Source organism: Haematobia irritans, chromosome 5 (genome assembly GCF_050003625.1).
Source record: "Haematobia irritans isolate KBUSLIRL chromosome 5, ASM5000362v1, whole genome shotgun sequence".
Classification (NCBI taxonomy): domain Eukaryota; kingdom Metazoa; phylum Arthropoda; class Insecta; order Diptera; family Muscidae; genus Haematobia; species Haematobia irritans.
Genome location: NC_134401.1, coordinates 59,089,504 through 59,103,135, shown reverse-complemented (window position 1 = coordinate 59,103,135; position 13,632 = coordinate 59,089,504). Strand labels below are relative to the sequence as shown.

The window sequence follows — 13,632 nt, the reverse complement described above, 5'->3', positions numbered from 1 at the left end:
GGTCAACGTTACGTCCAAAACCTCTTGTCTGTTCCTGGTGACGAAGGTTGGTGCATCTCCCTTATTGCAAACTACCAGGTTAGTACGCAAAATAAACTCTATTAGCGACTCTCCCCTTGCATTAGTATCACTACTTCCCCAAATACTATGATGTGCATTTGCATCGCATCCCATAATGAGTTTTGTCTTTGTTTTTAGTGACTCCTCAACTAAGGTCTTAACGGCACAGGGTGGCATATCCCTATCATGTCCCATGTAGACCGAAGATACCCAATATTTGCATGTTGATATCTCTAGACTGGCTACGACAGTGTCTGCATTGCTCAATGAAGGAAGCAGAAACAAGTTTAGTTCGTTTTTAGCAATTATACATGCTCGATTTATATCGTTACCGGTATTATGCAAAAGTTTGAAACCCGGAGTGCTTAATTCACAGATCTTGTTCTTATATATGTATGGTTCTTGAATAAGAACTATATCTATGTCTCCTTTCATCAGGAGAACTTTTAAGGCAGCACAAGCGGCCTTACAATGGTGAAGATTTATCTGGAGGAACCGTAGAACCATCCAAATTTTCAACCACCGCCACATCAGCCGCTTCAATTGAGTCATCAAGGGCTTCCTCTTCACAGATCTCGGTGACTCTCGCAACAATCCGCGGTTCAGCTTTGGTGAGGCTTGAGCCTGTAGAAACTTCCCGCATATGATTTTCGCCATAGTCTGCAGGTTTTATGTCTCCTTCGGCTTCAGGTTTTATGTCTCCTTCGGCTTCGGAGATTTTTTCACTGCTGACTCTATCGGAGGCTTGTCCGTTTCGGAATCCTTTGGCTGATCGCTTTTGTATACCTTCATATGGATATCATGAAAGCCATAACTTACGCGTCCTTGGGTCTGGGCTAGATGTGGCAGCGACTCTATGTTTAATATAAACACCGCATGACGTCTTGGTCCATCCACCTCATCCAAACGACCAACCTTCCAATCGGCGGTTGGAAGATCTGGGTTACATTCTTTTTGTCTCTCTAGTATTGACTCAGGATCAGAAGGCTTTGCCGGTATCCATGCATGTGCTCTAGGTTTAGCCGGTATGTCTTTTTTATCGACTAACTCCAAAGCGGCTCCTTCCCAAACTTCACCAATTAGCATCAATGCAGCTTTAAAGCAATCCATAGACCTCTGGTCCGCAAAAGCTATTAACTTATATCGTCCTTGATACCATCCAGCATCTTGCCGTCGAGGACTTGGTCCGGGAAACTTTTTTCGCACCTCTGAGTAGACACCAGACATCGCGTTCTCAATTTCCCCCCATTTTTGCCTTGGAATCATACGGTCCAATGCTCCTTTATTAATAATAGCCATCACAAAGCTGTCTTTTGCAACTGAGGCAAACGATCATTGATCCCGTTTAGAGGATGGCAGCTCATCCGGTGATCGTTCCCTTTTTCCAGCTTCAAGAATTCATTGAGCCCATTTTAAGGAATCGCTTTGCTTAGCCCACAACGTGCTTGGGTCGACTGATCCTAATATCTTAGGATAAACAAAGCATTTCTTCGTTCTTTGAATCTCTTTCGAGAGGGATTGCCTCCTTTTGATGTCATCACCTTAGAAAAGGTTCGACTTGCCAAAGTGTCACCGCCAGTCGACCCGTCTACAGGTCGACTAATTGGGCCTGACTCTTGGTCGTTGCCCAAATTTATAACTTCAGTCGCTTAATATTAAAGAAAGGGCGAGAAATTCCACGAAATACTCGTGCAAGAAAGCTGAACAATTGCGGGATTCTATAAGTGGACTGTATGGTGTTAATGTATATCTCCGCAAGAGTTTATGCAGTTATATTATATGCAAGTAGAAGAAAAAAAAAGTAATCCAGATTCAGTTTAATGCAGTTTATTGACAGGGTATAGCTTCTTACCGCTTCAGATTGTAATGCACAAGTGAAGTAAAATGGTTCGCACGCAGGCGTTATGATTATTTGAGTGAAATTGATTTATCTATTAGAACAACAATTCAAATATGGAGAACATATTATATTTGAGAAATATTTATCGATAAGTTCATGGATAGATAGTTGCCATATAGATATAGCCTAATTTAGAAGAATTACTTATAATATATTCGAATAATTCACTATGTTATGATAATACAAATTCGTGATATTGGATTATAATTCACATAAAATACTTCATTTGAAAGATTTAAAGAAATTTATATAGATTTTGTGGAACGCAGTTCAACATTCCGCCCCCTTTGCAGCGTTGCAAGTTAATAATTACAAGCACCAGATATAACCCAACCAAAAACTGAACTTTGAGCAATAGGCATAGAGGTGGATGTTTGGATAAGGCCCGCCAATAGAATCTTAGAAAGCTGATCATTTCCAATAACCACTTCAATATTAACCGGGTTGAAGAAATGAGGGTCAGCTAAGTCCACTATATGATTGTAAATTGATTGCAGTTGTTTGTCCTCCGTGGTCTCTGGTATTTCTACCTCAAATCGACGTTGAACCACTCCCGTGATCTGAATCTTTACTGCTGAGTCGTAGAACGATTGCAGGCTGAGTGTGCAGAATTCGTCTTCGTTTTTCCGCGTTGTTGGTAGATGATAACGTTGTACCATAGATTTAAGAACATAAGTTCGTAGGCCAGCTGAATTCAACAGTAATCTCACTTTTACAGGACCATCAGGTGTGAGAAGCCTTGCTAAAGCGGTGGGGAGAAAAACGTGAATTTTCCTTTTCCGACTCAGTCGTTCGTGTACCAATGGAGGAGTACGCAGTGAACCTTGGTTTTTGCCGGTGACGTGATGACGTGGCTGATTAGCTCTAGTCGATGAACATGTTGAATTAGGGCGACTGCAATTTTCAATTTGTCGGTGAGAGCTTTGTGACGAGCTGGAATTATTAGTTTGGTGAGAACAGCGAGGCTTGTTGTGGTCATCGACGTGCAATAGTGTATGATGATTATTGTTACACACAATGCAAGTTTTGCGAGATCTACACCACTCACGGGTATGAGATGAACACAGGCATTTGAAGCAAAATCGCTTTTCTTTCACTTCTTGTCTTCGTTTTGTAACATCCATGTTATAAAAAGCTTGGCAGTTTTTCAATGTATGCCTCTTGAAACAAATGCGGCATTTTGGAAGGCTAGATAGTGAGCTGTAAACGTAAATTTATTAAGTTGTGAACGGTTGGAAATGTAATTTCTAAGCATTTGGTAATATACAGAGTTTTACTAATGGGCGAATCAGTGTTCCGTTTTGTGTCCGAATTTCAGCGACACGAACATTAGAATCACTACCTCTGAAAACCTTTGTAACTCTACCAAGACACCATTCATTAGGTGGAAGATTATCTTCCTTTACTATTACAAAGTCATCGACTTTCAAATTCAGTTGGGTGGATTTCCATTTGTGTCGTTTCTGCAATTCACAAATGTACTCTGTCTTCCACCTTTTCGCAAATTGTATTTGTAGTGTCTTTAGTCGTTTCCAGCGATTCATAAGTGTCAAGTTATCAGAGTATTCTTCAGGAACTGCAATAAGAGGAGCTCCCCTCAAAAGGTGACCAGGAGTCAGTGGAATCAGTTCATTGGGGTCTTCGCTGATTGGTGAAAGGGGTCTAGAATTCAAAATGCTTTCTATCCGAATCAACAAAGTGGAAAATTCCTCAAAAGTGAATTTAATATTGGAAGCCACTTTTCGTAAGTGAGTTTTCATGCTCTTCACAGCAGCCTCCCACAATCCTCCCATATGTGGGGCATGAGGCGGAATAAATTGCCACGAAAACCCATGTGTACTATATTTTTCAGAAACAGATACTTGGACATTTCTCAAAAAATTCTCATATTCAGTTTTTAGTACCCTACTAGCACCAACAAAATTCGTTCCGTTATCAGAATAAACTTTATTAGGGAATCCGCGCCTTCCTACAAATCGAGTGAAAGTAGACAAAAAAGCCTCACTTGTCAGTTCCGAACAAACCTCTAAGTGAACAGCACGAGTTGACATACATACAAAAATTGCAGCGTATCCTTTGTGCAGCTTTGCGTTCCGAAGTCTAGATGTTTTCAAATCAAATGGTCCCGCAAAGTCCACTCCAGTATATGTAAATGGCAAGGAAAAAGTACATCTTTCAGTTGGCAGGGACGACATTATCTGGGTACGAATACGGTGTTTATAAATCGCACAGGTGTGACAGTTTCTTATACACTGTCTTATGGAACTTTTTAAGCGGACCACATAAAATTCCTGGCGAATTGCACGCAACATGACTTGGTGTTCAGAGTGGAGCAGCATCTTATGAGTAAAATCAATAAATAGCTTACAGAAACGTGATTTCTCAGGCAATATTATTGGATGTCGCTCGTTGTAACTAAGATCAGCATTCGCCAATCGACCATTTACTCGTAGCAGTTTGTACTCATCAAGTTTTGGGTTTAGCGTTAGCAATTTACTTTTTGAATTAATGGGCATGTTGCTCTCAAGTGCTTGATATTCAGATGGATAGTACATTTTTTGCGCCGAACGTATTAAATTGAATTTGACAATCATTACTTCTTCCTTAGTGATAAAGTTATTTTGTATGTTCGGCAAAGTTTGATTCTTACATTTTCTTATGAATCGATAAATGTAACATAATACTCGTAGAGCTCGATCGAAAGAAGAAAAACGATCTAATATATCCTCAGTTTGCATGTCAGTGTGGAAAGTGCATACTTTTCGATCTAGATCAGGTTCCTTGAATGTAATGGATTTTGGCCAGAATTCGTCAGATTTTAAAAGCCATTTCGGCCCGTGCCACCAAAGCAAGTTAGTGCTAAGTTCCGATGCGGTACACCCACGAGTACCGATATCGGCGGGATTATCTGTCGTTGGAACATGTCTCCACGTGACGTTTCCCACATTTTCCAATATTTCTGAAACTTTGTTGGCTACAAAGGTTTTCCAATTGTATGGTGGCTTGTCTAGCCAAGCCAAGGTAATCGTAGAATCAGACCATAAATATATATCAGTTATTGAGAAAGTCAAGTTTTGAGAAACAGTTTTCAATAATCTCGACAACAGCGCTGCGCTACATAGTTCTAATCTAGGCAAACTCAACGTTTTCAAGGGAGCCACTTTGCTTTTTGATGCGAGTAAATGCGAAGTTCGAGTATTTTCCGAGGAAATGGTGCAAACATATATGCAAGCACAATATGCTTTCTCCGAAGCATCGCAAAAGCCGTGGATTTGGACCCGTTTTTCGGGGGAGTAGTGAATCCAGCGGGGGATCTTAATGAGTTCAATATCAGGAAAGTTCAAAATAAATTGGTTCCACTTTTCAAGTGAATGAGGTTTGACTTCCTCATCCCATTCAGTGCCGTCAATCCACAGTTGTTGCAAAAGGATTTTAGCCATAATTATAATCGGAGCTAACCAGCCAGCGGGATCAAATATCTTGGCAATAATGGACAGTATTTTCCTTTTTGTCAAAGGAGGAGTCGGAACAGTAATAACCGAAACTTTATAATAAAACAAGTCATTCATTGCATTCCATCGAATGCCTAATGTCTTCGCTTCACTTGTATTCTCCAGTTTCAAGAAATCTTCATTTAGAAGATCTTCGGGGGGCAAATTTTCCAAAATGTCAGTATGATTTGCTGTAAGCTTTTTCAGAGGAAATCCCGCGGAGTCAAGTAGATCAACAAGTTGAGTTAAGTAATATTTCGCTTCAGGCAAAGAATGTCCCCCAGAAAGAACATCATCAACGTATATTTGGTTCTGCAAAATGGATGACGCAGTTGGATGAGTGGATTTTCCATCTTCACTAAGTTGTAACAGTGTGCGGATGGCTAAATATGGAGCACAGTTTACTCCAAATGTCACAGTTTTTAAGGCATAATCTCGTATGAAATTAGTTTCAGAATTTCTGAATAGAATTCTCTGGATTTGACGATCGTCTTCATGTACATAAATTTGACGATACATTTTTTGAATATCGCCGTTGAAAACATATCTAAAGAAACGCCAACGCAGTATAATGTTCATTAGATCGTTTTGCAAGATAGGCCCAGTGTGCAAAATGTCGTTCAAAGAAAATCCAGTAGATGTTTTCTTTGAAGCATTAAATACCACTCGAACCTTAGTAGAAGTACGCTCCGGCTTCACTATGGCATGATGTGGTAGATAAAAGGTTTGGTATCGTGAATTTTGACAGAGCTCAGTTGATACAGTTTGTTCCATATGATCAAGTTCAATATATTCAGATAAGACATTTGAGTACTCATTAAAAAGTTCTGGAGTTTTCTGTAAATTCTTCTCCATGTGTAAGTATTGTCCCATAGCGGATCGTCTGGAAGATCCAAGAGCCACTTCGGCCGGGAGATCATGACGAAATGGAAGTTTCACTTTGTATCTCCCATTCGGCAAACGACGTGTTGTCTTGCGGTAAAAATCTTCACACCAAATATCAGTGTCTGAACGTTGTTTAATTTTTGGGATTTCCTCTAGCTCCCAAAAATTCCTAACATCTTCGTTCAATGTTTCCTTTGTCGTAACCCATGAAGCGAAAGAAGTGATTGTTCGTCGCTTTGGAGGGCCACTGATAAGCCAACCAAACTCCGAGTTCTGAGCCAAGAGGCTTCCTGCTAAGTTTTTCTCTATACCCGGTTTAATAATGGTCGGTAAAACATCACTTCCCAGCAACATATCAATGGGACCAGGCCTGAAAAAGTTTGGGTCAGCCAAATCGAGTCGATCTAAGTTGGACCAATCCGAGATATACGTGGGTGCACATGGCATTAGATTTTTCAAGTTTGAAACGACCAAAGCAGAAGTGTGTAACGTAAATTTCGATTTCCGAGATTTCAAAGTGACATTGCATATTCTAGTCGAATTTTCTAAAACAGCTCCCCCAAGACCAGATATCCTCGTGAAAGATTTCTTGGTCGGAATTGAGAACCGATTAACAATTCTAGTGGAAATGAACGATTCCTGGGATCCCTGATCTATAAAAACTCGAATAGTGAAAACCGTACCTAAATGTTCCATATCAACCAAAGCAGTCGGTAGAACAGTCTCCTCATTAGAACTAGCAAAGTTTGAGTGAACGTGGGAACTGGGTTCAGAGTAAGCGTTCGCCGACGTGGTCGGCTGATCATCGGATGAGATGTCAGCATGAAATGTTGCAACCTGTGACGACAGATTGCGTTGGTGTCTACCTCGACTTTCAGGATGCAACAGTGAATGATGTTTCTGTTGACATTTTTGACATAAATGATCGCTTTGACATGCTGATGTAGTATGGCCATATGAGAGACAATTTTCGCATACGCTATTTTCAGTTACAAATTTCTTTCTTTGAAATGTTGTCCAGGATTTGAATTTAGAACATGTTCGCAAAGCATGATTTTGCTTGCAAACTTTACAAGGTCTGTAGTTACTTTCAGTTTTAGTATGAAAACTTTGAGTTTTCTGTTGCATGTTGGTTGTGCTCGAGGGTTTTCTCATATCTGAGATTGACTCTAACATATCAAGCCTTTTCGAAATAAACTCATCCAACCGTTTCCACGATGGTAATTCCTTATGGTCAGTAAGCGAATTTTCCCATGCTGTTAATGTTTCATCCGGTAACCGTGATGAAACCCAGAAAACTAAAATAGGATCCCATGAAAGAATAGATATATTGTAGGCTTTCAGAACGGATAGACAATTATTTATTGTATATTGCAAGTTACGTAAAGATTTCCCTTTTTCCGAAACCACACGCTCAGCCTCAAAAATTTTCCTCAATTGATGATTAATCAATATACGTTTATTTTCATATCGTTGGCGTAGAGCCTCCAACGCCAAATTGAAGTTGTCGTCAGTGAGCGCAAATTGTTTTATAATTTGATTTGCCTCTCCTCGCGTTTTGGCTCGCAAATGAAATAGTTTTTGTGCAGGTGAAAGTTTCGGATGTTTAATATAAATAGCAGAGAACATGTCTCGAAAACTGGGCCATTTATCGTAACCGCCACTAAACAATTCCGTATCACACGGTGGAACTTTTATTGAGAATCCCGTGTCATCCGTAGGCCTACTTTCAGGAATGGTATTTGGACGCCGTTGTTCTTCCATTCTCCTTTTCTCAATTCCGATTAAATCTAAAATAGCAGTATTGCAAATTTTGTAAGATTTGCAAGACTCATTGAACTTTGAATGCATTGATTCCCTTTGTTCCTTAGTGAACCCCTCCTGCGTAGTCATATCACTTTCATAGACTTGCGTCAAAGTGTGCCATCGGCGTTCTAAGTCTTCCAAGTCAACTTGCAAGCTTGAATGTGTATGCTCAGATATATCGCAAGCATTAAAGTTCGCACAGTAAGTGACCAATTGGTCAGAAAAGAAAATAAACTTTTGTGAAGACATGTCTCAGCAGGGTCGATATGGAATATAGTCAGCAAATATTCGAACACTCTTACAAATTTAAGAGCCGAAAGTGTGACAGCTTACTAGAGCAATTCAATAAGTATTCTTTGAGACTCTTACTCACTCACTCTTACTCACTAGAGTAATTCTTAAATTCAATTCAAATCCCTTTCTTCAGTTTCACAAGTACAAATATCCCAAATGAAGTAAGTATTTAAACCAGAGTAATATGAATAATGTAAATTTTATCATTCAACAAATGACGAGTTCATATGCAACAGATGAAATAAATGAACAATTTTTAGCTCCACTAGAGCAATTATCAAATTCCTAAATTCAGTTCAGCAATTGTTCGTATGTTTCACACCCAAGGAAAAATAAGTTTTTATTACAGAAACTTTTAAAAAATATCTAGATTGTGTAGTGTTATCTTTATTCCAATATTAAATGAGATACTTCTCGTTGTGTATCTGTGAGATACACCCAAGAGAACAGGTTTCCAATCAAGAGTAAATTATCTCTCTTAACAAAGTCTCTTTCTATAGAGCAAAGAATAATAACTAACAGATGTCTGTTGTTAAAAAAGACTATGATAAGAGAAAGCTAAGTTTACAGGTCGATGATCGAAAGTCTACAGAGTTTTCTTTCTCCTTCTTTACAGTTCTATGAATACCGAAATACTCATGTAACATCCAATGAATTGTTTAGATATCAGAATGATGTGGATAGCTATAAATTCTCTTCAAATAGAAATTTCAGACATGAACATTTGTAAACAGTCTCTCTTTGAAATTTGGTTTCATACATGCACTCTCTAACTCTCTTCACATTCCAAATTTATCCTCAACATGCATTCATAGAACAATATTTCGCCTCAAATTAACTGTTGTTGTTGCTGTTGCAGGGTATTGGACGTATCAATAATTAACTTTTGCAATATTGTTGGTATTAGCATAACTTTTTTTTGAAATCAAACCCATGGAGAAAATAATTAGACTTCCAGTTGACTTCAACTTGTTTTCAAGGGTTCCAATCTTAGAATGACGTGTTAACACAAAATTAAATTCACGTCTTAATTCATTGTGACGAAATAAATAAATAGAAACAATTCCAATGATAGGGATTCATGATGTGAAATGAAAAAAAAAAAAATTGAGTATTTACCTTTATGGGTTTCTTTTCCTTCTCTATAAGGTAAAACTTTTTTTTTTTTTTTTTTGCATGTAATTTCAGTAAGCAATGAGGTTGTGGTAATACTGTTCCATTAATGTATACTCATGAAATCACACAACTTCAGTTTGGTCTAATTTCCTTTTATATCTTTTCCTTTTGTTTAAACCATTTATATTTAAAAATTCAACAACAATAAATTCCAATTCAAAAAATTCAAAATGCAGGTATATTCTTTATAATAAACCAATAAATATCCAAAAATAGCGGTGTCTTGCAACAATATGTAAATATGTGTAAAGTTCAACAGCATAACCAAAAAATTGTTACATGTACATTGAAAAAAATTTTTTACGCGATTTTAAGGTTTACGGAACCTATATCTTAGGATACGAAATTTGTAAAATATTGAGGACAAATTTCTTTAAAATAATGAAATTTTAATTAAATTAAGTTTATAATCTTTGCTTCAAAAATTTTTCGATTAAATATATGACACGAATTTATATGTTTCCGTCACTCAGATAAAGTCGCATATCTTTGCACTTACGCCAATTTTCCTTACGATAAAGAAACACATTTTTTATTTAAAGAAATTGTCCTTAAATTAACCATAATATTGAAACTTTAGATCTAAAAAAACTCTTCAAATATAGGCCAAGACTTATTTTAAAGATTTAGCGTCGGTTTAAAGTTTCCTTTCGTTTTTTTTCTTTTTTGAATTATGAAAACATGTTTTGCTTCGAAGTATCCATTATAATTTGGATTTTTAAATTGACATTTGTTATATACCGCGAAAAAAGAATGAAAATTTGATAAATGAGATCTGTATTCTAATTTTAATTAATTTTTTTTTTTTTTTACAGATTTAAAGCCAAATAAGTCACTCAAACTTTCTTTATTTTAAAGAAGCCGCATCTTTGGCTCGTAATCAATACCAAAATACTTAAGGGAAGGCTAAACTTTGGCTCAAGTAAGCTCTTTTTTTCTGAGTGTAACGTTGGGTAAATTTCAACAAAATAACCAGTAAGTAATATCAGCAAATCTCAAATAAAATATCCATAAATCAAAGGTTTAGTGTTCTAATAGATCCTTCAATGGGCTCACCACCACTCAAGAGGTACTTCAATTATCCTTCTCTCAAAATATTTGTGTCATTCCTCAATTTTAGGAATAGTATTTCCCATATGCAATCATTAAATACATTTAAGAAACAAGTAATATTCGCATAAAATATGACTCAGATTTACAGAAACTTGAATATGATACGACAATAAATATTTCTTTCAAAGAAAATTATTATCTTCCAGCCAAACTCTACTATCAAACTTTTCAAAATGTTTTTTCAGTTTCGGTGTATGCCAATTATGAGAATTATTTTATTTAATTTCCAATTTATCCCCTCTTCCATCTGGAGCGGTCATAAACATAATATGACTAAGTATGAAATTTGTCTTCTTTTTTTATCAAGAAAAGAATTTAGGAACTTTCCCTCGTCTTTATTTACGCAAGCTTCTTTCCGTAAACAAGATGTTAGTAACCCAAACAATTACAATATGACTCACCGAATATAAGATGACTCACCGAATACAAGAAGACTAAACACCTTGTTGCCTTTGGTATCCACCCACAACTTAAACCGTGTACCAGGGCATCGTTAGACACTCCACCAATGGCAAGTATTGAACCAGTTCCAACGCAAATACAATTTCTAGGGAAAATTTTCACTCCAATGGCCACACAAATCCCTTCTCCAACGGAAAGTGATAGGAGTTTCCAAATGGGATATTCATGCACAAAAAACCAATAACTGCTTCTCCTTGTTTTTAGCAAACAACACAGTAACTTTCTAGCTTTTCTCTTATTTTCGTTAATAATCACGTTCTTCCTCTTTATTAAGTTCCTTCATATTAAATTCCATCACAAATGTAGTTCATAAATTTCCAAAATTAATTTCTCAAATTCTTGATCACGTGTGCACTTCTTGATATCAAAGTAGAATGATCACCACATATGACACTGGACTCTGATCAAGATACTATTCTCACTTCATTAATATTGGGCATTAATGAATTGAAAGAAAATCAGTGTTGCCTCACTACGTTTCGAAATCCGACTTGTGTTTTCTTATTTTTTGAACAAGTATTAAATGGAAATTTATCTTATCCATTTATTTCCCAGTAATGACAACGTGGAATTAACTTTAAATTTTAAAAAAAAAATCAAATACAACGAAAACAGTCTAAATTCAAGAAATCGATTACAATAGATAATATATGAACGAAAGTTAAATTAGGAATTTTCCTCTCGATAATCCAAGACACTTGGCAACTCTGACGGGAGACTTTCTGATGAGAGCCACAATGACAGAGAAATAATTTCAATATAATATGTGACTATGAAATGAAGTAATAATTGGGCTGTATTTTGCGTTTATTTTTCTCGTTGGAATTATTTTTCTCGTTCGAATGATATTATGGTATATTTCCACTAAAGGTAACATTTAAAGAGTTCCTCTCTGGTTTGTTGTAGGTGAGTTGGAATGTTGGTAAATATGTTGCAGGTGAGCGTTAAACAACAGCCGATGTTTATTATTATTGTAGGAATGTTGCAAGAGAGAATGAATGAATGTTAAGATGTCTTTACAAATGTTAATAATGTAAGAATAATTTGATGCCAGAGCCAATGTATGTAATAAACATTACCATTAGTCATTTGAAATGTCGATCATCAATGTTTACAGTATGCATGGAATATGTGGAATTTAAATGCAGACAATAAGTAGACATATGATAACAGTGCAATGTTACCGGTAAGTAAAAGAAAATCAAACACAAAGCATTGACAACAGAAGATATATGTTAAACTGAAATTAATACTCCATGTAAATGTAAGTCATACGTTGTCTCTTCGTTCCGTTTTCTTTTCCTTTATTTGGCAGCATGAAGAAGCCGTAGAACAATTTTAACACAAAGTGTTGTCAGAATCTTTCCAAAGAGATAATTTCCTCTTCCATTCAAATATTTATTTCTCCTCGGAAAGAATGATCTTAATATATTCCTAAATTCACGTGTCTATATGAAACGCAGGTGAAATTTATATATTGGATACTCGTGAAGCACCAAAATAAATGAAGTAACATCGAAAAGAGTTCTACTCACTTTCTTATCTCCACTAGCCTTGCGTAACAAAGCTTACAAATTGTGTTTAATACGCGGTGACTATGTGCTCTCTGAATCAAATTTTCAGATGGAAAAAAGCAGTAAATTCAGTGTATAATTATAACCATCAATTTCACTGTACAAAGTTAGTTGATTCCAATTTAAGTTTTAAACCAAACACTGATATCCCTGACCGTTCACAATTTAATAAATTGTACGTACCTCCTCTCCATAATATTTGGTGAAAATATGTTTGCAAATTAAAAGGCAGTGGACGTGATCCAACAAAATATAGCAAATCAGTTCCTTCACTTTTCCTGACGGATCGAAAGGACCATGAACAATTGCGGGATTCTATAAGTGGACTGTATGGTGTTAATGTATATCTCCGCAAGAGTTTATGCAGTTATATTATATGCAAGTAGAAGAAAAAAAAAAGTAATCCAGATTCAGTTTAATGCAGTTTATTGACAGGGTATAGCTTCTTACCGCTTCAGATTGTAATGCACAAGTGAAGTAAAATGGTTCGCACGCAGGCGTTATGATTATTTGAGTGAAATTGATTTATCTATTAGAACAACAATTCAAATATGGAGAACATATTATATTTGAGAAATATTTATCGATAAGTTCATGGATAGATAGTTGCCATATAGATATAGCCTAATTTAGAAGAATTACTTATAATATATTCGAATAATTCACTATGTTATGATAATACAAATTCGTGATATTGGATTATAATTCACATAAAATACTTCATTTGAAAGATTTAAAGAAATTTATATAGATTTTGTGGAACGCAGTTCAACAAAAGCAATAGGGAAAAATTAATCTCAACCATTCGGATTACCCAAATTCCAATTTTAGTAGATTTCAAGCCAAATGTGTATAAGATATATATTTGAAA

At 36.3% G+C, this 13,632-nt stretch overlaps 1 protein-coding gene across 1 annotated transcript; it reads right to left on the bottom strand.

The window, feature by feature from the left end:
• Positions 1 to 3,207: 3,207 nt before the first annotated feature.
• Positions 3,208 to 8,391, bottom strand: LOC142239732 (uncharacterized). The gene has a single exon (XM_075311513.1). The coding sequence runs from the start codon at positions 8,389 to 8,391 to the stop codon at positions 3,208 to 3,210; it is 5,184 nt and encodes a 1,727-aa protein (XP_075167628.1).
• Between the last annotated feature and the right edge of the window lie 5,241 nt (positions 8,392 to 13,632).